At 51.0% G+C, this 23,612-nt stretch overlaps 1 protein-coding gene across 1 annotated transcript in view; it reads left to right on the forward strand.

Annotated features, from left to right (window-relative positions):
• Nucleotides 1-23,361, forward strand: part of LOC147709986 (class II histocompatibility antigen, M beta 1 chain-like) — a 224,576-nt gene extending 201,215 nt beyond the window's left edge. Inside the window, exons 4-5 of the mRNA XM_086919915.1 lie at nucleotides 6,049-6,165; nucleotides 23,257-23,361. Coding sequence (XP_086776041.1) covers nucleotides 6,049-6,165; nucleotides 23,257-23,327 — 188 coding nt within the window. The 3' untranslated portion in view covers nucleotides 23,328-23,361. The remainder of the gene's footprint in view (nucleotides 1-6,048; nucleotides 6,166-23,256) is intronic.
• The last annotated feature ends 251 nt before the right edge of the window (nucleotides 23,362-23,612 follow it).

The raw sequence follows: 23,612 nt of genomic DNA on the forward strand, positions 1-23,612 counted from the left end.
CCCCCTATTTGACCCTGATTTACACTGCTGTATAGCTGCAGATGCTAGTCAAGTGGGTTTAGGTGCCATCCTCACACAAAATTGTGGAGACAGAGAAAACACTGTTGCCTTTGCGTCTAGGGTGCTTAGGAACATTGAGGTCCAATATTCCGTAATCGAAAAGTAATTACTTGCTTGTTTATGGGGCTATTGAAAATGTTCATCCATATGTGTGGGGAAGATGTTTTAAACTAGTTACAGACCACAAACCTCTTGTTTCCATCCTTGGTTCAGTTCCCAGTAAGTGTTGCACACCCAGGATAACAAGGACGGTTAGCAAATTGCTTCAATACCAATTTGATGTTTCACACATTCCTGGCGGTAGGAATGGTAGGCCAGATTTTCTTTCCCGTTTCCCTCAAAACAGTGATGGATGTGAAGGTACTGGGTTTTAAGAAATGTATGAGGATGATGCTGAAGATTGCTTTGTGGTTGCCATGGACATCTCGGATCTGGCTGCTGGGTCGCAAGAGGATTGGAGAGCAGCTTTGTTAGAGGATAGTCTTCTTCAACAAGTGTGTGTATTAGTCAAAGAAGGCTGGCCTAAAGAAAAGGGGTTGTCTCCTTTCTTGCAGCCCTATTGGAAAGTTGAGTCTGAAATCTCCTTAGAGGATGGTATACTGATGTGATGTGACAAGCTTATACCTTCTCACTCTATTAGGTCCACCATTGTCAAAAAAGCTCAGGAGGGACATTTAGGTGTCACTCTCACTGAAAATCTGGTTCATCAAGCCTTTTGGTGGCCGAGCATGGGTACTGAGATTGGTGTGCTGGTGGAAAATTGTTCTGTCTGCTGCTCGGCAGAGAAAACCTTTAAGGTTTCCACTCCTCCCCTTTCACCCATCGAACATCCTTCTGGTCCCTGGGTAAAGGTAGGAGTTGACATCATGGGTCCATATGAGGTATTACCTCTGGGTAAGAAGTACATTCTAGTTTTGATGGACTATGCATCTAAATGGCCTGAGATTAAGGTTGTCAAGGAAGCTAGCTCCACTACTGTTATTGCTTTCTTGAAAGAAGTTTTTCTGAAGGAAGGGTTTCCTCAGTTCCTTGTCTCTGATAATGGAACTCAATTCATTAGTGAAGAATTCAATTTTTTCCTTACTTCCAGTGGTGTGAAACATTTAAAAAGTTCCCTCCATCCCCCACAGACAAATGTTCTCGTAGAAAGAATGAATTGGATGGTCGGTGAGTGTGTTAAGTGGGCAGTGGGTGGTAACCATGATGTTATAAAGTGTTTAGAAAGCCTGCTTTGGTTCTATAGGACCACCCCCACTTATCTACCAAGGTTTCCCCGTTTGAGCTTCTAAGGGGTAGAAGGGCCAATACTTGTTTCAGGCCTGGATGGATGAGCAAATGGTTACAATCTGAGTCCAATGTCCATCCCCTAATGGAAATTGTCAAGTTTAATTCTGAATGTGTGCAGAGTAAACAAAAGGTATGAGTTGACAATAAAAAGAGTGTCAAGGTTCTTCCTCTTAATGTGGGTGATTTTGTTCAATCATCACCTTCTCCCACATACTCTGGCAAGTGCAAAACGATCCGGAGACAAGGTCCTTCTTTCCTTGGATGCCAAAAAGAACTTTGATTGGGTGGAATGGGGATACTTGTTTTAGACAATGGACTGAATGGTCTTAAGACATGATTTCCTTACACTTACCAAGGGACTGTAGGGCAACCCCACAACATCGGTCAGCTGTGGTGGCTTCATCTCCCCATACTTTCACATACAGAGCGATACCAGACAGGGCTGCCCCCCCCCTCTCTACTTTGTGGTTCCTACTGACCTTGGAGTCCTTGGGGATAGCCATCCAAGCCAATGACCACATTCAGGGGATAGCGATGACGACTGGGTAAATCAAAACATTCTACTATGTTGATGACGTTCTCTTGACCCTATCTCACACCTCAGACTCTGGCTCATCACTAATGACTCAATTTAACTTCTTTTCTACTTTGTCGGGGTACACAAATAAGTGGACTGTGCGAAGCTCCACCTTTAACCCCTCCCACTGATAGAGCAGCCCTGGGGGACTTACCAGCTAAATGGTTACATAATAAGCTGAAATACCTAGGAATCTATATCAGACAGAGTCTGCATGATATGGTGGGGGACAATATATTACAGATTTTTGAAAAGATGAAAAGGGACTTCCACAGGTAGACCCACTTACAAACATCCTTGTACAGGAGCATTCAAATTGTCAAGTTAAGTATGGTACCAAAGTTTAACTGTATTTGGTAGCTACCTCTCTCACCACTTGCACCTCTCCTCATACATATGACATGTGCCATTTCTCAATTTAAATGGGGAGAAGACAAGAAGAGGTCGAAGGGTTCTAAGTTGTATGCATCCACTTTGAAGGGAGGCATCATCCTACCCCACATCGAGAGATACTGCCTGGCACAGCGACATCACATTTGATTTACACGTTGGCCTCTCAGAGGCCTTGCGGTGCCACAATAGTACAACATACAAGGGATGATCGTGCAACCTTTGCAAACGCATTGACTTGGAGAGAAAACAAGAGATTTGCATAAAAGATGATCCTCACGTTCCCTACTGTTTGGGAAGGTTTGGGTAGGGTGCAAGGCTTGATTGTAAGTGAAATGGTGTTTAGACAGATCCCAGCGCCTCTAGAGACTGTCTATCAGTCTTGGCACCATTCACCATTCACACACAGGAATATATGGTCAAGAAAATAAGTGCTGATGGCTAGGTGTGAGGCGTCTTTTCAGAGAGCAGTGATTGTAATCAATGCACTGCAGATACATTGCTTTGCAGGTGCCTCTCTGGGAAGGACAAACAGCAAACAAACAGAGATATAACAAGGGCTTCATCCTACAAAAACACAGCTCACCAGTGAGGCAGCAAATGCAGTTCAGTATTTCAGATTAATGAAGGATGTCCTTCCATAAGGGTGGGGTGGTGTTGCGCTCTAGCCTTTCCCGTGACGTACTGACGGGACGTGAAGGCGACAGAAAGAGCGTAGGGGAGTGGTGCCGAAGCAGACGTGGGAGCCCCGTGAATAGAGTCGTGCTCCGCGCTCCCTATCAGTTTAGAAATGAATACATTCAGTTAAACCATTTCTACTGTCTCCGTGCATTTATTTACATTAGCGGAGCCACTACAAGTGGTCCTCTCCAATTGCTCTGTGGAGGCTGGGCCGGAGCTCTGCTACAAAGCAAATGAGGAAAAGTCAAGTCAAGTCAAGTCAAGTCAGAAATTTATATAGCGCGCTACATACCCAGAGGGTCTCAAGGCGCTTGAGGAGGGGAAGGGAGTTACTTGTCGAATATCCAGGTTTTAAGTTGCTTTCTGAATGCTAGGTGGTTCTGTGTGAGACGTAGGTGGGTGGGGAGAGAGTTCCAGGTTTTAGCTGCGAGGTAGGAGAAGGATCTGCCTCCCATGGTGGTTTTATTGATGCGAGGAATGGTAGCAAGGGCTTGGTTGGAAGATCGAAGCTGGCGGGAGGGGGCGTAGAAGGAAAGTCGTGTGTTGAGGCATTCGGGTCCAAGTTCGTAGAGTGCCTTGTGGGCGTGAGTTAGGAGTCGGAAAGCGATCCTCTTATTGACGGGGAGCCAGTGGAGGTTTTTCAGGTGGCTAGAGATATGGTCTTTGCGTGGGATGTCTAGTATGAGTCTGGCTGAAGCGTTCTGGATGCGTTGGAGTTTTTTCTGGAGTTTTGCGGTGATACCGGCGTATAGGGTGTTTCCGTAGTCCAGGCGACTTGTAACCAGTGCATGGGTGACTGTCTTTCTGGTTTCGGTGGGGATCCAGCGAAATGTTTTTTTGAGCATGCGGAGGATGTTGAAGCATGAAGATGAGACTGCGTTGACTTGTCTGTTCATCGAGAGAGAGGAGTCCAGGATGACGCCCATGTTGCGTGCGTGGTCCGTCGGGATGGGTGCTTTTCCAAGGGCCTCTGGCCACCAAGAGTCGTCCCAAGCGGAGGGGGAGGTGCCTAAGATAAGGACTTCAGTTTTGTCTGAGTTCAGTTTCAGACGGCTGTGCTTCATCCACTCTGCTACTTCTTTCATGCCTTCATGTAGGTTGGTTTTGGCGGTGTTGGGGTCTTTGGTGAGTGATAGGATCAGTTGGGTGTCGTCTGCATAGGAGATGATGTTGAGGTTGTGTTGGCGAGCGATGGTTGCGAGGGGGCTCATGTATACGTTGAAGAGGGTGGGGCTGAGTGAGGAACCTTGGGGTACGCCGCAGATGACTTCAGTGGCCTCGGACTTGAAAGGTGGGAGGCGGACTCTCTGGGTTCTTCCGGTGAGGAATGAGGTGATCCATTCCAGTGCTTTTCCTTGGATCCCGATGTTGTTGAGGCGCTGTAGGAGAGTGCTATGGCAGACTGTGTCGAAGGCTGCGGAGAGGTCTAGGAGGATGAGGGCGACTGTGTCTCCGTTGTCTAGTAGAGTTCGAATGTCGTCTGTTGCTGCGATGAGAGCGGTCTCCATGCTGTGTTTGGCTCGGAAGCCGGACTGTGAGGAGTCGAGGGATTTGTTGCTTTCGAGGAAGGCGGCGAGCTGGTTGTTGACGGCTTTCTCGATGACTTTGGCCGGGAATGGAAGGAGCGAGATGGGGCGGTAGTTTTTGAGTTCGGTGGGATCCGCTGTGGGTTTTTTCAGAAGGGCGCTGAGTTCGGCGTGTTTCCAGTTTTCCGGGAAGGTGGCGGAGTTGAGGGAGCAGTTGATGACGTCTCGGAGGTGTGGTGCTATGATGGAGTCTGCTTTGTTGCAAATGTGGTGAGGACATGGGTCTGTGGGGGATCCTGAGTGGATGGAGTTCATCAGGCGGATGGTGTCCTCGGTGGAGATTGGGTTCCAGTTGTTAAGGATGTTCGAGGGGGGTGCAGGTACGGCAGAAGATTGGGTGGGATGGTTTCCGGGTTGGAGGTCGAAGCTGTTGTGGATGTCTGCAATTTTGTTGTGGAAGAATGAGGCTAGGGAGTCGCAGAGGGCTTGCGTGGGGGTGATGTCGTTGGAGTTGGCTGAGGGGTTGGTGAATTCTTTGACGATGTTGAATAGTTCCTTGCTGTTGTGGGCGTTGTTGTCTAGTCGGTCTTTGAATGCGGCTTTCTTGGCAGTCCGGATCAGTTGGTGGTGTATGCGGGTGGCGTTTTTGAAGGCGTCCCTGGTGCTGGAGTTTGGGTCTTCTTTCCAGGCCTTTTCCAGGGAGCGACAGAGTTTCTTAGATTTTTTAAGATCATCATTGAGAAAGATGTAAAAAAAATCTTTCCTCACAATTGCTGGGGGAGTTCAGATGTTACTAAAAGATCTCTTGAAACTGATGATTCTGTTCTCCTCATCTCTCTTTCATCGATTATCTTTGCCCTCTCCGCCTTCCCTTCTCCTGCTCCGTGTCTACTTTCCCTCTTCCTTTCATCAATTCTCTACCTTTACTCCTCTTCCTTTCATTCATGCCCTATGTACGCTCCGCAATAACTCAATCCATACATCTCCTATGCCTCTACTCTCTTCCTTTGCCTTTCCAATCACTTCCCTGTCCCCTCCCTTCTCTTTCATCTCATTTTGTCCTTACACATTCCTTACCTTACCTTCCTCCCCTTCTTACTGTTACTCCTTCCTACTCCTTCTCCTCCCTATCCATATTTACCTGTGCCTCACTGTTCCCTCCACCCTATCAACCTTTATGCTGCCCACTGTACCCCCACAAATCCATCCTCTCCCTGTGCCCTCTCTCTTTGACCCTTCTTTGTCCTTATACCTGTTTTTCATCTCCTTGGCCCTCCATATGCCTCTATTTTGGTTTTGTTTTCCTCTCTCTGCCCTCTTATTCCTCTTTTGGTACTCTTCCAGCCCACCTTTTTTCTTATTGCCTCCTGCACTGCCTTACTTTAATGCTTTCCTTTGATCTTCCTGTCCCTCCAGTATTACGACCCTTGTGCCACTCCTTCTGCTCCCTGACCCCTGCTGCTCTTCTCCCTGGCCTTCCACTTCTTTCCTTGGTCCCTCCCATTCATGGCCCACCCTGTCTTGCAGCTCCTGGTCTGACGCAGAAGCAGAAGGTGAAGATTGGCATCTCAGTGATGGTCTTGATTCTTGGCCTCCTCGTCCTGCTCGCTGGCTTCTTCAACAGAAAGACACTGCGCTCTGATGGTAAGAGAGCCCTGGACAGGAGCGGGTCTTGACGTTAATAGCATCTGAAAGGCAGTATTGTCTCAGATACCATATCAGTTGACGCCTCTGCTCCAAGGTCTGCTCTAGCTGGTAGTGTGGAGAGGGGCTCTGATCTCCAATATCTAAGAGGGGTTGTCATGCCGGGGTGGGGGTATTCTCTTCGACAGCCAGCCTGTGTTTTCAGGTGCTGGTCCTGAGTGGTCATGCTGCTTGATGGCTCTGAATGACCTTGTTACCTGTTGGCGCTCACATGCTGTGTTGTTTTTGACAGGCAGTTTTGCATATTGGCTCTGACTGGTGATGTTACCTGATGGCAATCATAAGATGGATGGGAATGTTTGAATACATTTTGACTAATGGAAAATCATTTTATAGGATTCCATTCCACAGTTTTTGTTTGTATATATTTTTATTAGGTCGTACCAACCACAGGAAAATCAGCTTTGGCCCTGCCCCTATAAGACCTCTCCAACCTGAATCGCTAGGCATTCTCATCTCTGATTGGGAACACAAGTGTCCCCAGATGTGTTTTGGCCATGTTGAGCCTTACCGGTTAGGACTTGCGGCACAGCAAGCTCAGCACCCATGTCTACTGCTACTGCTTACCCCTTCAAATAAGGGGCAGTGTCGTATCTCTCCTACAACAAACATTCCATCAACATACAAGAAAATGGAAGACAAACAGAATCCTCCCAATGATCTCTCACTACTGAAGCTCCTCTAAGTTACATGCAGACAACTCATCGCTGAAATCAAAGCCAAGTATTGTAACATCCCATCCACGAATCTATAAGATTTCACTGCGCCATTTCTAGAACGCTAATGCGTCAATATCTGACGCCTGACTCACAGCAGGCGTAAGACTGACTGCAGGCACTATCAACATGGGACTTGCCCATGTGAAAGTACACATTGCCTGAATTGCGTCACTTTTGTGACACACTCCAGCAATGCTGCACTTTTGCGCCTACAGATACGTCACAGAAATACTGACGTATCTGTAACTCCTTGTGCCATGATGCGTCATACTGTAAATCTGATGCACCATTGGTGTCGCAGGTAGGTCACAGTGAAAAGTGACGCATCGCTGTTTTCTTGCAGCGATGCGTCGCTTCTCATAAATGAGGCCCACAGTATCTAGATCAGGTTTAATGAGACTATCACTGCTAAAGAATGCAAGTGTCAAAGCCCTCCGACTGCGCACAAACAACATACATACATGTCTGAGCCTTCCTAAAGCCTCCTTATCAATCTGTATCTACTTCCAGGGTTTGTGATTGAGGCACTGGAACCCTTATTAGGAAATCCGACAAACCTTCACAAGTTGCAGATTTTATTCTCCGAGTCGGTTCTTTTTATTCTGTTTTCGTGTTCCAGTGATATTGCTGGCTCTAAGGATTATGTGTTTCAGTCGACTCTGTGTTCTTGTCAGATTTATGGCCACAAGTTAAGGAAGGCATGAGTACTTAGGCACTGATTGATTTTTCTTGTGTTGCATTTTTTTTTTGAAAACCAAAGAAGAACATCAAAAAGCAAAACCAGGGGGTGGGGGGGGGTGGACGGAGAGGGAACAGTACAGTGTATACAATGGCATTACTACACATCAACTGTGTACATCTACCGGTCCAGACGGTGAAAAGGAAGCCACAATACAGGAAATGCATCACAGAGTCAGAAATCTTCATCCCTGAGGTTTGGAGCGGATCCCGGGCCACAGGGACAGAACATAGGGACAGCGCATTTGGAGTGGAGCTAGCTGGGGGTTTAATGGGACATGTTCGAGGGAGGGGGGCCGTGCAATAGGGGGAGTGTAAAGGAGAGGAAGGGACGAAAGGGGAAAGAGTAGAAAGGCAGATGGGAAAAAGGGAAATACACAAACCCAAGCCGAGGGCAGGCTTCAGGGAGGGCCAGAGACTAAAGACCACAGGTCTAGGCTTGCAGCATCAGCAAGCCTGGGGTGGACCAGCAGGGAGGGATAGGGCATAAAGTAGGTAAGAGAAAACCAGGACAGGAACAGGGTCGCGGAGGAAGGCCGGCTAGCGTCGACCTGGGGCATACCCCTTAAATTGTCCCAGTGGCCATGGATGGCTGTGTGTGGGGGGGGCAAGGTCAGGTAGCTAGTATGCGGCAGGTAGGCATTCCCAAGATTCCGGGTGCTAGTAGACCGTCGGGTACCTGCAGGGGGAGAGAGGCATGGAATACAAACCACCCCTTCATGGCCTTCAAAAAAATAGCCAACGGTACAGCAAAACAAAAATCCATGATTGTCGACAAAGCCGCCCTCGCAAAGAAAAAACATGACTGGACGGTGCTAGTCACGTATGAGAGAAGTGCCCCACAACCATACCTTGTCAACTATATAACACCGTCCACACAACAAATGCAACTACACATACGCCTGGGCACCTACATCACAAAGGATCAGACCCCAGTATGGAAGCAAACATGGCCAACATCGCTATGCAGACTATGTGGCCGTTCTGAAGAAACACTGACTCACATTCTGTGCATTTGTCCATCACTGACTAGTCTGAGACGTTACTACCTATTACAAATATTTAGTTTTTATCAAATCAGAACATGCAGGCCGGCCGTTATGTTAGCACTGAACAGCTTCCAGTTGCAAACGGCCTGTAGGACCTCCAAATTCTTACAGAAGGCGAGCCTCCTAATCCAGAAAACTGAAAAAATGGTGCGGACCTAGTTGAAAGGACTGACATGTAAGGAGAGGCTCAGGCCGCAGACGATGTAATACTGTTTTTTAAAAGAACTTGTTTTTTAAAGAGTGTAAATGCATTTTAACCAAGGCTAGTTCGAATACTGTTTTGTACTCAACTTTGTAAAAGTTTTAATTAACCATATGCAATAAAATATTACTTACTTACTTACTTTATTTTATTTATTTTATTTATTTTAGAGTTTTCTATAGCGGGAACTTGAACCGATTAGGTTATCAGAGCGCTTTACATAGCACAAGTTTCGTTACATGTTAACACAGCAGTTTACATAGAATCAGTTACGTTGCACATTTCAATAACTTGAACCGAATAGGTTATCAAAGCGCCTTAAATAAGACAGCATTCGATGTCCAGTGCCCTCCTCCGCCGTGTAGCGGGGGACCACTCCAAGCCCTCCGAAGTCGTCGAGCTGTCGGGACTAGGCTCCTGGAATGTCCAGTGCCCTCCTCCACCGTGTAGTGGGGGACCTCTTCCAGCCCTTCGAAATCGTCGACCTGTCGGGACTAGGCTCCTGGAATTTCAGCTGTCCGTTTACAACTATTTTGTTTGAAGTCATGACGGAGTTACTAGTGAACATAATACAACTAGAGATATAGTATTGCCATATAAGAAGGTAGACATTCTATCCAGAAAATGGTGTAAACACATGAGTGTAAACCCCGGCTATCCACCCGAGAGAGAGACTAGGCAAAGATGGCCGCCCCATATGAGGAGAAGAGACAGTAGTCCTCTTTTTATTATTGTGACTTTGTGAGCAGGGAGGGTAGTTTCGTTTTCAAGCTAGCCCAGTTCCTGAGTTGCTGTGAGGGAGTCTTATCTTGCAGGGGCCTCGTGGGCATCTGAAGGCACAGGCGGTGATTTATTGCCTTTCTTTTTAGCACCCCGCCATTTTGAACAAAGGGTTGTGTCAAAGTACAAGCGATGGTCAGGAGAAGTATTTTTTTTGTGTAGCAGCCCGTCCGTTAGTGCTCAGTTCCAGATGTATGACCTTTTTTGTGTAGCAGCCCGTCAGTTAGTTAGTGGGGGGGGGGGGGGCCCTCGTCCACTGCCGCCTCCGAATCTCCGCGGTTTCCTGGTGCATCAAACAGCGTCCCCGAGCCCCTCCACTGCCCTCAAGGCTGTGGGAATCCTCTGATGTGGGGCGGGGGGCAATCGTGAACTGTAGGCACCGGAGACCTGCTCCCAGGGTCCCGGTGGCAGCCGGTGGGGGGGGGGACGCAGGGGGTCACCCGAGCAGAGGAGGAATCACCGCTCTTGCCTGCAGGGTGCTCTGAGCCCCTGTGCCGCAGCCCCTTCCGTCACACCCGACGGCGCTGTGTGTTTCCCTCTCGTCTCGCTGCTCGACTAGGGACTCCACTCCGATGTTTCCCAGGGCAGCGACTCCACCCTCCCTCCCTCTCACCTCCAGCCTCCGAGGGTCCGATGTAGCGAGGGACAGGTTCAGCCGAGTGAGCTTCTCAGACAAGCAAGGTTCACTGCGGACCTGCGGCAGGCGCCCCACACACGGTTTGGGTGCACAGCGCCCGTCCGACTCGTCCCCGGTCTCCGCTCCTCCTCCCCGCTGCTCTACAGCCCGAGCTGGCAACGGGCGGCCGCCATGTTGGGTCCTCGGCGGGGATCAGGAGCACTCAGCAATCGCCGCTCCACCGGCACAAGCAGCGATCTGGGTAGCCCTGCAGGTGCCCCACACCCTCCGCCACAATTATGGAGCGTGTACGTCGCGGGGGGCCTCCCAAGGACGCTGGGCTCCAGGCCGGAGCAGCGCGCTGGCCGGGAGCCGAGACGGTCCACGTCCTTCCCGTCTCGGCTCCTCCTCCACTTACTGGACAATGCAAACGGCACTCAGGAGAGATACAGGCATGCAACCGGATACTGATCGATCCGCTGCTAGGAGGGCACAGCCCCCGGCACTCATGGCCCAAGACAGGGAGACGTCAAACCATGACACTTGAAGAGTGCCTTAGTCATCAAGGTGTGAGGGCTTCAGCGGTAACCAGAATTTGGCAATGGGCCTGAGTGATGGCAGCACCTCCTTAGGGGCCGGATCCCTTTTGTCCTGGGATCGGGCCGGCCTCTCTGGATCTCTGCCCCGTCTCGGTTTCAATTAGTGCGCCAAATCCCGCCAGAAGCAGGACGGGGAGGCAGCATGGCAGAAGAGAGGGGAACAGACTGTGAGTCCAGTGGGGCAGTATCCATGGCATGAGTAGTGAGTCCTTCCAGTAAAAGGCGTAGGGCGTCTGGTTCAAAGAAGTCTTTGGACCTACCATCTTTCGTGATCCACTTACGGGCAGGTTTGAACAGTCTGTACTTGATATCTATTTGGCAGAGCTGGGGCTGGAGGGCCAGAAGTGCCTTTCTTTCGGTCATTGGTCTTCCGTGAGAAGTCTGTTGCTATGCGGATTTCGTGCCTCTCCAGTAAGGGGGCAAAGTTCAGACCTGTGAGTGTGGGGAGGAGGCTCCTGAGTAAATCACTGACGTCCGCACTCTAGGCATGCTCAAGGAATCCAAAGAAACTGACATTGTCTCTGCGACTTCTGTCCTCCAGATTGGTGCTCTTCTTCCTGAGATATAAGACCTCCTGGTCCCTGTTCAGGATGGTGTTGAGATGATCCTCTATAGCAGCAAGTCACTCCTCTATCTCGTCCACCTTGTCCTGGAAGCCTGCTATGTTCATATGGATGGACTTGGTTTCGGCTGTAAGGTCGGAGATCTTTGAGTCCACGCCTTCCAGACGGTACCCGTGACCTCATGCAGATGGCACTCAATGGTTGAATCTTGCTGAGTGCAGGGAGGCCCAGCGGCTGGTGCCCCCCACAGGGCAACCATGGTACGAAAAGAGCAGCTGGCAAGAGATCTTGCCGGTGAACTTGCTGTGGCGCATCTCCTAGTCAGGGGCCCAAGGGAGGGGGTGAGAACGCCCCCCCCCCACCCAAGGGGGGGAGTGGAATGGCACCCCACTGTTCTGAAAAGGGGGGCCAGTGTCTACTCAGACTGAGGAACAGGCAATGGTGTGCCCCAGGAAGATGAGGGGACCAGTAGCAGAGCAGCATCTCCTGCAGGGACCGTGCAGCCTGGCCAGGCCAGCTGTTGACCCTCCCTCCGTGTTGCCCAGGGGTGAGGTGGGCCAGCCCTCGCATGAGGCTCGCACCTGCAGTTCAGGCCAGTACAATAGGTGGCAGTGTGCTGCACGTCAGTCGCCCCCAGCTCTGGGATTGGGGTGTTGCAGCGTATGAGGTGGTGCAGAGGCCCTCAAAAGCAGGCGTGGCCAAGCAGCAGAGCACGTCTAGGGTGGGCACTTGACTGCAGCGCGACTGTGTGACATCAAGTCGGGCCACAGTGTCCGCCTTCACTTGATCTGCAGCCGATTCCGGGATGCCGCGGCCTGGGGCCCAGAGGCAGGAAGAGGGATGTTGGGAGGCCAACCAACTGGGTTAGGAGAGCAGCCAAGATGTGTGCAAATGTGTGCAAGGGCACTGGTCAAGCTCCTATATGAGGGCGATGCAAGCCCCCATGTGCCTCTGGGGGTGGCAGACAGCAAGCCACTCACTAATGCCCTGAAGGAATGCAAGGCTGCACCACAGGTCTCCGTCAGGCTGCTTTAGGCCCCCCACGGCCTGGCTCTAGATAGCAGTCAGCCTCCCCCATGCTGCTTGGGCCAGTCCAATCAGGCCCATGTGGATGTGGCAGGAGTAGGCCTGCGCCAGCAGAAGATGCAGGTAGATGATCCTGTGTCCTGTATAGATGGAGCCAGGACTGATCGAGGACTCTCCGGCCGGGGTGCATAGCAATTCAGCACACAGGCGGGAGCACCTGAGCAGACAGGGAGCACCCCTAAGTGAAGAGCAGGGAAGTGCAGCCATCCTGCACTCAAAGACGGTGCACCACGCCCCCGCAGGCCCGCCTCCACCTCTCCGACCCAAGCAGTCGGAACTCCACTGATTCGGGATCGGTGGCAGGTACAAGCCCTCCAGCCTGGGCACCACGGCAGAGGGACGATACAGGACTGGTTTAGGGAACCCTTGCGGCCATTGATCGTCTGCGGCTTCCCTGCAGACCCCGCCAAGCGTGGATCTTGAGCATCAAGCCGCCATCTTCGTTCATGGCCAGACCACGCCTGGACTGACTGAGTTTTGACTACGCACAGCTGACTATTGACCTGGTGACCTTAGTAGTATCTGGGAATCTAAGAATATATTTTATTGAATTAGCGCTCAACAGAGGTACATCGTATGAGTTTGCTGTAGCAGCAGTTGGCAGCAGAATAAACATATAAGCTGCAGTTCAAATAGAAAATGGAGAACATCACATAATGCCTTTGCACATGCTTGAGTCCATATTCCCCTTCCATTCACTGATTACTACATGTCTCATCCAGGGCCTGAAGAAATATGATCCCATCACCCCCCTCCTGATGGTGCTCCATTGACCTCCCTTGCCAGCCCGCACAATCATCAAAACCAGCTGTATCATCTACAACCCTATTACTACTACCAGCCACACGTATCTGGCTGGCAAGCAAATTGTCTCTGGTGGCAAAGCTACAGTTAGGACAACAGCAGACTAGAGACAAAGAAGGCAACTCTGAATCTAATGTTAGTGATACCCGGAGCCAGGAGCAAGCTTGTGTCATAGACTCTGAGAAATGTGTCCATGTACCTGCGACATTGGACACGATTCCTGGACAGCACAAACTCTAGGACTCCTGACATGATGTTGGGTCTTAAAAGCAGGGCTGAATCTGAGGCGCTGTGTTGAATGTTAGTTCCTAGACAGGACGGATTGTGAGTGCTTGTGAAGTGCTGTGTTCGATGTTGGGTCATAAACTCGGGGCTAATTCAAAGGTGCTGTGTTCTTTCTTGGTTCCTAAACGCCGGGCTGATTCTGAGGTGCTGTGCTCGATGTTGGCTCCTAAACGTGGGGCTGATTCTGAGGTTCTGTGTTCGATGTTGGGTTCTAAACGCGGGCTAATTCTGTGGTGCTGTGTACGATGTTGGCTCCTAAACACGGGGCAGATTCTGTGGTACTGTGTTCGATGTTAACTCCCAAACTCGGGACTGATTCTGAGGTGCTGTGTTCAATGTTGGCTGCTAAACGCGGTGCTTATTCGGAGGTGCTGTGTTTGATGTTGGTTCCTAGAAGCAGTGCTGAATCTGAGGTGCTGGGTTCCATGTTGGTTTCTAAACGCAGGGCTGATTCTGAGGTGCTGTGTTTGATGTTGGTTCCTAGAAGTGGTGCTGCTTCTGAGGTGCTGTGTTTGATGTTGGTTCCTAGAAGCAGTGCTGAATCTGAGGTGCTGGGTTCCATGTTGGTTTCTAAACGCAGGGCTGATTCTGAGGTTCTGTGTCCGATGTTGGCTCCTAAATGCGGACTAATTCTGTGGTGCTGTGTTCGATGTTGGCTCCTAAACGTGGGGCTGATTCTGAGGTTCTGTGTTCGATGTTGGGTTCTAAACGCGGGCTAATTCTGTGGTGCTGTGTACGATGTTGGCTCCCAAACTCGGGACTGATTCTGAGGTGCTGTGTTCAATGTTGGCTGCTAAACGCGGTGCTTATTCGGAGGTGCTGTGTTTGATGTTGGTTCCTAGAAGCAGTGCTGAATCTGAGGTGCTGGGTTCCATGTTGGTTTCTAAACGCAGGGCTGATTCTGAGGTGCTGTGTTTGATGTTGGTTCCTAGAAGTGGTGCTGCTTCTGAGGTGCTGTGTTTGATGTTGGTTCCTAGAAGCAGTGCTGAATCTGAGGTGCTGGGTTCCATGTTGGTTTCTAAACGCAGGGCTGATTCTGAGGTTCTGTGTCCGATGTTGGCTCCTAAATGCGGACTAATTCTGTGGTGCTGTGTTCGATGTTGGCTCCTAAACACGGGGTATATTCTGAGGTACTGTGTTTGATGTTAACTCCCAAACTTGGGAATGATTCTGAGGTGATGTGTTCGTTGTTAGCTCCTAAACGCGGGGCTGATTCTAACGTGCTGTGTTTGACATTGGCTCAGAGAAGTAGTGCTTATTCTGAGGTGCAGTGATCGATGTTGGTTACTAGAAGAGGTGCTGATTCGGAGGTACAGTGTTCGATGTTGGTTCCTAGAAGCGGTGCTGATTCTGAAGTGCAGTGTTCGATGTTGGTTCCTAGAAGAAGTGCTGATTTTGAGGTGCTGTGTTCGATGTTGGTTCCTAGAAGCGCTGCTGACTCTGAGGTGCTGTGTTCGATGTTGGTTCCTAGAAGCGGTGCTGATTCTGAGGTGCTGCGTTCAATGTTGGTTCCTAGAAGTGGTGCTGATTATGAGATACTATGTCGAATGTTGGTTCCTAGATGCGGGGCTGATTCTAAGGTGCTGTGTTCGATGTTAGCTCCTAAAAGTGATGCTGATTCTGAGGTGCAGTGTTCAATGTTGGTTCCTAGAAGTGGTGCTGATTCTGAGGTGCTGTGTACAATGCTGGTTCCTAGAAGCGGTGCTGATTCTGAGGTGCTGGGTTCGATGTTGGTTCCTAAACTCTGGCTGATTCTGAGGTACTGTGTGCGATGTTGGCTCCTAAATGTGGGGCTGATTCGGAGGTGCTGTGTTCGATGTTGGCTCATAAACACGGGACTGATTCGGAGGTGCTGTGTTCGATGTTGGCTCCTAAGCTCGGGGCTGATTCTGAGGTGCTGTGTTCAATATTTGCTCCTAAACGCGAGGCTGATTCTGAGGTGCTGTGTTGAATGTTGGTGCCTAAACTCGAGGCTTATTCTGAGATGCTGTGTTTGTTGTTGGCTCCCGAACGCAGGGCTGATTCTGAGGTGCTGTGTTTCACATTGGCTCAGAGGAGCAGTGCGGATTCTGAGGTGCAGTGTTCGATGTTGGTTCCAAGAAGCGGTGCTGATTCTGAGGTGCTGTGTTTGATGTTTGTTCCTCGAAGCAGTGCTGATTCTTAGATCCATGCTGGCTTAGAGAGACATTGCTAGTTCAGAGGAATTGTGCTACTGATGTGCAACTGTGATGTCTCCAAGAGACAGATTCAGATGTTGGCCTGTCTTACCCTGTGACTCCATCCTCCCCAGCCGCCACTAGCCTATCTGCTCAGTCTCCAATGACAGCCTATAGCAAGCTTGTGTTGTGGTGTCTGAGAAATGTGTCCATGTACCTGTGACATTAGACACGATTCCTGGACAGCACAAACTCTAGGACTCCTGACATGATGTTGGCTCTTAAAAGCTGGGTTGAATCTGAGGTGCAGTGTTGAATGTTGATTCCTAGATGGGGCTGATTCTGAGGTGCTGTGTTCGATGTTGCACCCTAAACTCGGGGCTGATTCAAAAGTGCTGTGTTCTTTGTTGGTTCAATCAATCAATCAATCAATAACATTTATAGAGCGCGCTACTCACCCGTGAGAATCTCAAGGCGCTGGAGGGAGAGGGGTGATGTCGCTACTGCTCGAATAGCTAGGTCTTGAGGTGGTTCCTGAAGGTGAGATGGTCCTGGGTCAGTCGTAGGTGTGCGGGGAGGGAGTTCCATGTCTTGGCTGCCAGGTAGAACGATCTTCCTCCGGTGGTGGTTTTGCGAATCCGTGGGACAGTGGCGAGAGCGAGGCTGGCGGAGCGGAGCTGGCAGGTAGGGGTGTAGAACGAGAGGCGGTTGTTGAGGTATTTGGGGCCTATGTTGTGGAGCGCTTTGTGTGCGTGGGTGAGCAACCTGGACGTGATCCTCTTGTTGACCAGGAGCCAGTGTAGGTTTCTTAGGTGGGAGGATATGTGGCTGTGGCGAGGGATGTCGAGGATGAGTCGTGCGGAGGCGTTCTGTATGCGCTGAAGTCGTTTCTGAAGTTTGGCTGTGGTTCCTGCGTATAGGGAGTTCCCGTAGTCCAGTCGGCTGGTGATGAGGGCCTGGGTGACCGTTTTTCTGGTTTCGGTGGGGATCCACCGGAAGATCTTTCGGAGCATGCGCAGGGTGTTGAAACATGAGGACGAGATGGTGTTGACTTGCTTGGTCATTGTGAGGGAGGAGTCCAGGATGAATCCCAGGTTGCGTGCGTGCGTGGTCCGTGGGTGTTGGTGCGGTGCCCAGCGCCGTGGGCCACCAGGAGTCCTCCCAGGCGGATGGGGATTGTCCGAGGATGAGGACCTCTGTCTTGTCCGAGTTGAGTTTCAGGCGGCTGTGCTTCCTCCATTCTGCAACATCTTTCATTGCTTCCTGGAGGTTGGTTTTGGCGGTATCTGGGTCTTTGGTGAGGGAGAGTATCAGTTGGGTATCGTCGGCATAGGAGATGATGTTGATGTTGTGTTTGCGTGCGATTGTGGCGAGGGGGCTCATGCAGACATTGAAGAGGGTTGGGCTGAGCGAGGAGCCGTGGGGTACGCCGCAGATGAGCTCGGTGGCCACGGAGCTCGGTGGCCACGGAGCGGAAGGGGGGGAGGCAAACTCTCTGGGTTCTGTCGGAGAGGAATGAGGTGATCCAGTCCAGGGCCTTTCCTTGCATCCCAGTGTTGTAGAGGCGGGTTATTAGGGTGCAGTGTCAGACGATATCGAAGGCTGCAGAGAGGTCCAGGAGGATGAGAGCGGCTGTTTCTCCATTGTCCATCAGGGTCCTGATGTCATCGGTGGCTGCGATTAGGGCAGTCTCGGGGCTGTGGTTGGCTCAAAATCAGGACTGGGAAGGGTCGAGCGTGTTGTTTGCCTCGAGAAATGTAGTCAGCTGTTTATTGACGGTCTTCTCAATGACTTTAGCTGGGAAGGAGAAAAGAGAGATGGGGCGGTAGTTCTTGAGGTTTTTGGGGTCCGCTGTGGGTTTCTTCAGAAGGGCGTTGATCTCTGCGTGTTTCCAGCTCTCAGGGAAGGTGGCTGACATGAAGGAGCTGTTTATGACGTTCCGGAGGTGGGGTGCGATGATCGTGTCGGCTTTGTTGAAGATATGATGAGGGCATGGGCCGGGGGGGAGCCAGAGTGGATGGTGTTCATGACGTGGGTGGTGTCTTCAGTGCTGATGGGGGTCCATGCACTGAGAGTGGTGGTTGGGGACGTTGGTTTGGTGGTTGGAGGTGGAGTCTGGGGTCCGAAACTGTTGTGTATGCCTGCGATCTTGCGGTGGAAGAATGTGGCGAGGGAGTTGCAGAGGTCTTGCGATGGTGTGATGTCATTGTTGCTGGCGCCGGGGTTGGAGAGATCTTTGACGATGCTGAACAGTTCCTTTCCTGTTGTGGGTGTTGTTGTCCAGCCTCTCTTTGAACGATGTCCTTTTGGTGGTGCAGATCATCTGGTGGTATTCCCGGGTGGCGCTCTGAGGACTGCATTGTTTTCTGATGTCCGTTCGTGGCGCCAGGTTTTTTCGAGGGTTCGGCATGACTTCTTTGCGACTTTGAGGGCGTCTGTGTACCATGGGGTTTTTCTGTTGCCGGCCTTGCCTGGGGGGTTCTTCTGTGGAGCGAGGCCATCGGCGCAGTTGGTGATCCACTGTGCGAGATTGTGAGCTGCGTCGTTGGTGTCAGGGGTGTCGACTGGTGGGTTCTGGCTCAGCGATGTGGTTAGCTGGTCTGCGGTGACTTTGCTCCAGCATCTGCGGGGGATCTGTTGCGTGTGGTGGTGGGATGTTGTTTTCTTGAAGGTGAAGTGGATGCAACTGTGTTCGGTCCAGTGTAGTCCAGTGGAGTGGCTGAAGGAGACGTGGTTGCTGGCGGAGAAGATGGGGTCAAGCGTGTGGCCAGCAAGGTGGGTGGGGGTGTCCACCAGTTGCTTGAGTCCAAGGTTGGCGAGGTTGTCGAGCAGAGTGGTGGTGCTGTTGTTGTTGTTTTTCTCCAGGTGGAAGTTCAGGTCCCCTAGGAGGATGTATTCTGGTGAGGCTAGGGCGTGCGGGCTGAAGAAGTCAGCGATGGTTTCGCTGAATTGTGTGCGCGGGCCCGGGGGTCTGTAGATGAGCGTTCCTCTGAGGGTGGTCTGGGGGTTGGTGTGGATTGGGAAGTGTAGGTGTTCGGTGGCGGAGAGAGTGTTTTCGGTGTTGGTCGTGACGCTGATGGTGTTCCTGTAGATGATGGCGATTCCTCCTCCAGTTTTGTTGACGCGGTCCTTCTGGGTGAATTTGCAGCCATCCGGGATGGGGAACATCCTTTACGACGCAACTTTTACCACGCAGTGCTGTTACAACGCAAGTATTACAACGAAAACCATTACAATGCATTACACTGGGGGGGCGCTCTAGGATTAGGAATAGTTTAATTTACTATCCAACACCTTCCCTAGTGTCCACGGGGACTGGAGTTGGAATAGTAAATTAAACTATTCACTATCCAGCACCCCCAAGTGTAATGTGTTGTAAAGGTTTGCGTTGTAATACTTGCGTTGTAACAGCATGCGTGGTCAAAGCATGCGTTGTAATGTCATACATCCGTCCGGGATGGCTATGGCGATGTCGGGGGCCGAGGAGGCGTTCATCCAGGTTTCCGTGAGGAAGGCGACGTCTGGTGCTGTTGTATCGAGGAGGTCCCAGAGTTCGATGGCGTGCTTGTGGACGGAGCGGGTGTTGAGTATGATGCACTTGAGGTGGTTGTTGATGTTGCTTGGTCCGGGGGTGGGTTGCAGGTTTGGATGCAGGTGAGTTTGCATGCTTGACAGGTTAAGGGTCCGTGGGTGCGCTTCGGGGTGGCTCGGTAGCAGGCGGGTGGTCGTCCGGTTTTGAGTGCGTTGAGGGCAGCGGTGTCATATCTCAGTCGTGTTTCCTAGCTCCGGTGGGGGCCAGGGGTTCTGGCCCTGGGCGCAGTCCAGGCGCGGACGGGCGCAGACGGGCTTGCCTTTGGCACGCCTTTGGCTGCCTGCCCACTGCGCGGTCTCCATATGAGGGTCAGAGGGAGGGAGGAGCAGCTGGGAGGCGGGAGCGGGGCGGCGAATGGGAACATCGGGGGGCGGGCCGCAGGGACGCAGCGGCGAGAAAGGTGATACAGAAGGAAAACGGGGAAATGGAAAGAGAGGCAATACGTGGGAAAGGGGGCACAGAAGGCAAAAGGGGCGCAAAGGGCACAGCAGTTATGAATAAGAAATTTTAAAAAACTAAGTACAGCAGAACAAAATATAAACACAGCGGAACAAAATACAGCAGGTAACAAAAGAAACGAGGGACAAGACCAAAGGAGGCAGGGGGGACTCACGTACCAACAGCAGCGGCATTAGCAAGGCGACAGCAAGTGGCGGGGCAGCGACACAGAAGGACCGTGTGGTAGCTGGGGGGGGGAACGTACCTGAGGACAGGGTCAAAGGTCGCTCTTAAATGCCAGGCTGATTCTGAGATGCTGTGCTCGATATTGGCTCCTTAAGGTGGGGCTGATTCTGAGGTTCTGTGTACGATGTTGGCTCCTAAACGTGGGTAATTCTGAGGTGCTGTGTTCGATGTTGGCTCAGATGGAGTCAGGCTATCCTGGCTGATGAGGGCTGAATACCCGAAATCGGTCCTATGATGCTTGACTCCGATCCAGGGAAGACATGGCTTGGTAGTTCGGTCTGGACTGTTCCCATGAGGCACTGATTTGCATATGGCAATGTCTGCACTAGGGTGGCGTGGTGAGCAAACTAACGATGGATTAAACCCAGCTCTGTGACTGGGGGTGAGTGTTTTGCCAATGTACAGCATTCCGTCCATCATCTTCTGTGTTTTTGCTGTTCACCCTAAGTGGGAAGGGTATGCCCAGACGTGGGTCCCGTGCTCACTAAGCCACTGGAGTCAGTTAATCCTGGCTGATGAGGGCTGAATGCCCGAAACCAGTCCTAGGATGCTCGATTCCGGTCCAGGCAAGACATGGCTTGGTAGTTCGGTCTGGACTGTTCCCATGAGGCACAGAGTCAGTACTGATTTGCATATGGCCATATCTGAACTGGGGTGGCATGGTGATCAACATAACGATGGATTAAACCCAGATCTGTGACTGGGGGTGAGTGTTTAGCCAATGTGCAACCTTCCGTCCATCATCTTTTGTGTTTTGCGGTTCACCCTAAGTGGGAAGGGTATGCCCAGATGTGGGTCCCATGCTCATTACGCCACTGGAGTCAGGCTATCCTGGCTGATGAGGGCTGAATGCCCGAAACCGGTCCTAGGATGCTTGATTCCGGTCCAGGGAAGACATGGCTTGGTAGTTCGGTCTGGACTGTTTCCATGAGGCACAGGGTCAGTACTGATTTGCATATGGCCATGTCTGAACTGGGGTGGCGTGGTGAGCAAAATAACGATGGATAAATCCCAGTTCTGTGAATGGGGGTGAGTGTTTTGCCAATGTGCAGCATTCCGTTCATCATCTTGTGTGTTTTGCTGTTTACGCTAAGTGGGAAGGGTATGCCCAGGTGTGGGTCCCGTGTTCACTACGCCACTTGAGTCAGGCTATCCTGGCTGATGAGGGCTGAATGCCCGAAACCGGTCCTAGGATGCTTGATTCCAGTCCAGAGAAGACATGGCTTGGTAGTTCAGTCTGGACTGTTCCCATGAGGCACAGGGTCAGTACTGATTTGCATATGGCCATGTCTGAACTGGGGTGGCGTGGTGAGCAAAAAAACGATGGATTAAACCCAGATCTGTGACTGGGGTGAGTGTTTTGCCAATGTGCAGCATTCCGTCCATCATCTTGTGTGTTTTGCAGTTCACCCTAAGTGGGAAGGGTATGCCCAGATGTGGGTCCCGTGCTCTCTACGCCACTGGAGTCAGGCCATCCTGGCTGATGAGGGTTGAATGCCCGAAACCGGTCCTAGGATGCTTGATTTCGGTCTCGGGAAGACATGGCTTGGTAGTTAGGTCTGGAGTGTTCTCATGAGGCACAGGGTCAGTACTGATTTGCATATGGCCATTTCTGAACTGGGGTTGCGTGGCTAGCAAAATAACGATGGATTAAACCCAGATCTGTGACTGGTGGTGAGTGTTTTGCCAATGTGCAGTATTCCGTCCATCATCTTGTGTGTTTCGATGTTGGCTCCTAAACACGGGGGAGATTCTGAGGTACTGTGTTTGATGTTGGCTCCCTAAACTCAGGGCTAATTCTGAGGTGCTGTGTTTGTTGTTGGCTCCTAAACGTGGGGCTGATTCTGAGGTGCTGTGTTTGACATTGGCACAGAGAAGTGGTGCTTATTCTGAGGTGCAGTGATCGATGTTGGTTCCTAGAAGCGATGCTGATTCTGAAGGACAGTGTTCGATGTTGGTTCCTAGAAGCGGTGCTGATTCTGAAGTGCAGTGTTCGATGTTGATACCTAGAAGAAGTGCTGATTCTGAGGTGCTGTGTTTGATGTTGGTTCCTAGAACCGGTGCTGATTCTGAGGTGCCGTGTTCGATGCTGGTTCCTAGAAGTGGTGCTGATTCTGAGATGCTGTGTAGACAGTTGGTTCTTAGATGTGGTGCTGACTCTAAGGTGCTGTGTTCCATGTTGGCTCCTAAAGGCAATGCTGATTCTGAGGTGCAGTGTTCGATGTCGGTTCCTAGAAGCGGTGCTGATTCTGAGGTGCTGTGTTCGATATTGGTTCCTGAAAGCAGTGCTGATTCTGAGATGCTGGGTTCGATGTTGGTTCCTAGAAGAGGTGCTGAATCTGAGGTGCTGTGTTCGATGTTGGTTCCTAGAAGTGGTGCTGATTCTGTGATCCATGCTGGCTTTGAGAGACATTGCTAGTTCAGAGGAATTGTGCTACTGCTGTGAGACTGTGATGTCTCCAAGAGACAGATTCAGGTGCCAGACTAGGAAACAAAAGCATTTCAGCCAAAACTGTCCAAGTCGGCACTGTGTCCACCTCATTATCTCCCCCACCTCTCTCTTTTCGACTCCCCACCCACTCCCTCTCGCTTTCTCCTCCTCTCCCCTAAGCATCTCCATGTGCTTTAGCAAGAAGCCCTGTGGCGAGTGGGTTTAAGCCCAAGTGGTGGCCCTGGGCTTCCAAAACCATTTCTCTTGTAGCTCCCCAGTGGGCTAAACGGCCTGTATGGCCCTATGGAAATTGCTTGGTGGGTTAAATGGTCAATATTGCCTTGTGGGTTACATGGGTACTACTGCCCTATGGGAATGGCCCAGTGGGGTAAACGGCCAGTATGGCCCTGGGTAGCATACGCGCTGGTTCTGAAGCGGCTGTGCGTTGGCTGTCCCAGATGGTGTGTGTGGCAGGCTTTGGTGGTGGGGCTGCTTAACTACTGGTACTTTCTTACTCTCCTGCAGACTACATGCCCCTCCCCAGATAAAGCTGTCACAGGAGTGATGTGAAGGGCTGATCTCTGATGCTTCCTGTCAGTTCCTGTTCACTCTGTGGCTTTCACTCTATGATCCTGTGTGAAGACAGAGTCCCTCCTAATTCACCAATCGTTATCTTCCTCTCCTTGTTTTCTGTCGTTGCCTAACCTTCTCATTTCTTTCCTGTCAGAGGTCCCTCTTACATCGTTTCCAGGTGGCTTCGAAACAAGACACGTAGTAAACATCTCTGTCATCAGTTGAGCATGTGCCTTCTGCCTCTCTCAGGTTTGCAGGTGAGTGGGTCATTTATAACTAATTGTGGTCTTCAGCTGAGTATGTGTTATTTCTGATTATGTAGTGAAAGGAGTTAGAAGTGGTGTGCTGTGGGTCCCTCACATCTCAGAGCCCAGGTGCCACTGCCTTTGCTGCACTAATTATAGCGGCGCCCCTGGTTTCTGCTTGCACCTTGGTACGGCCTCACGTTTGTGTGGTTTATAGCAGAATGCTCCTATGTCTGCAGATGATATGCCTTACTTGCATTCATGT

The sequence above is a fragment of the Lissotriton vulgaris genome, chromosome 5, assembly GCF_964263255.1.
Source record: "Lissotriton vulgaris chromosome 5, aLisVul1.2, whole genome shotgun sequence".
Classification (NCBI taxonomy): domain Eukaryota; kingdom Metazoa; phylum Chordata; class Amphibia; order Caudata; family Salamandridae; genus Lissotriton; species Lissotriton vulgaris.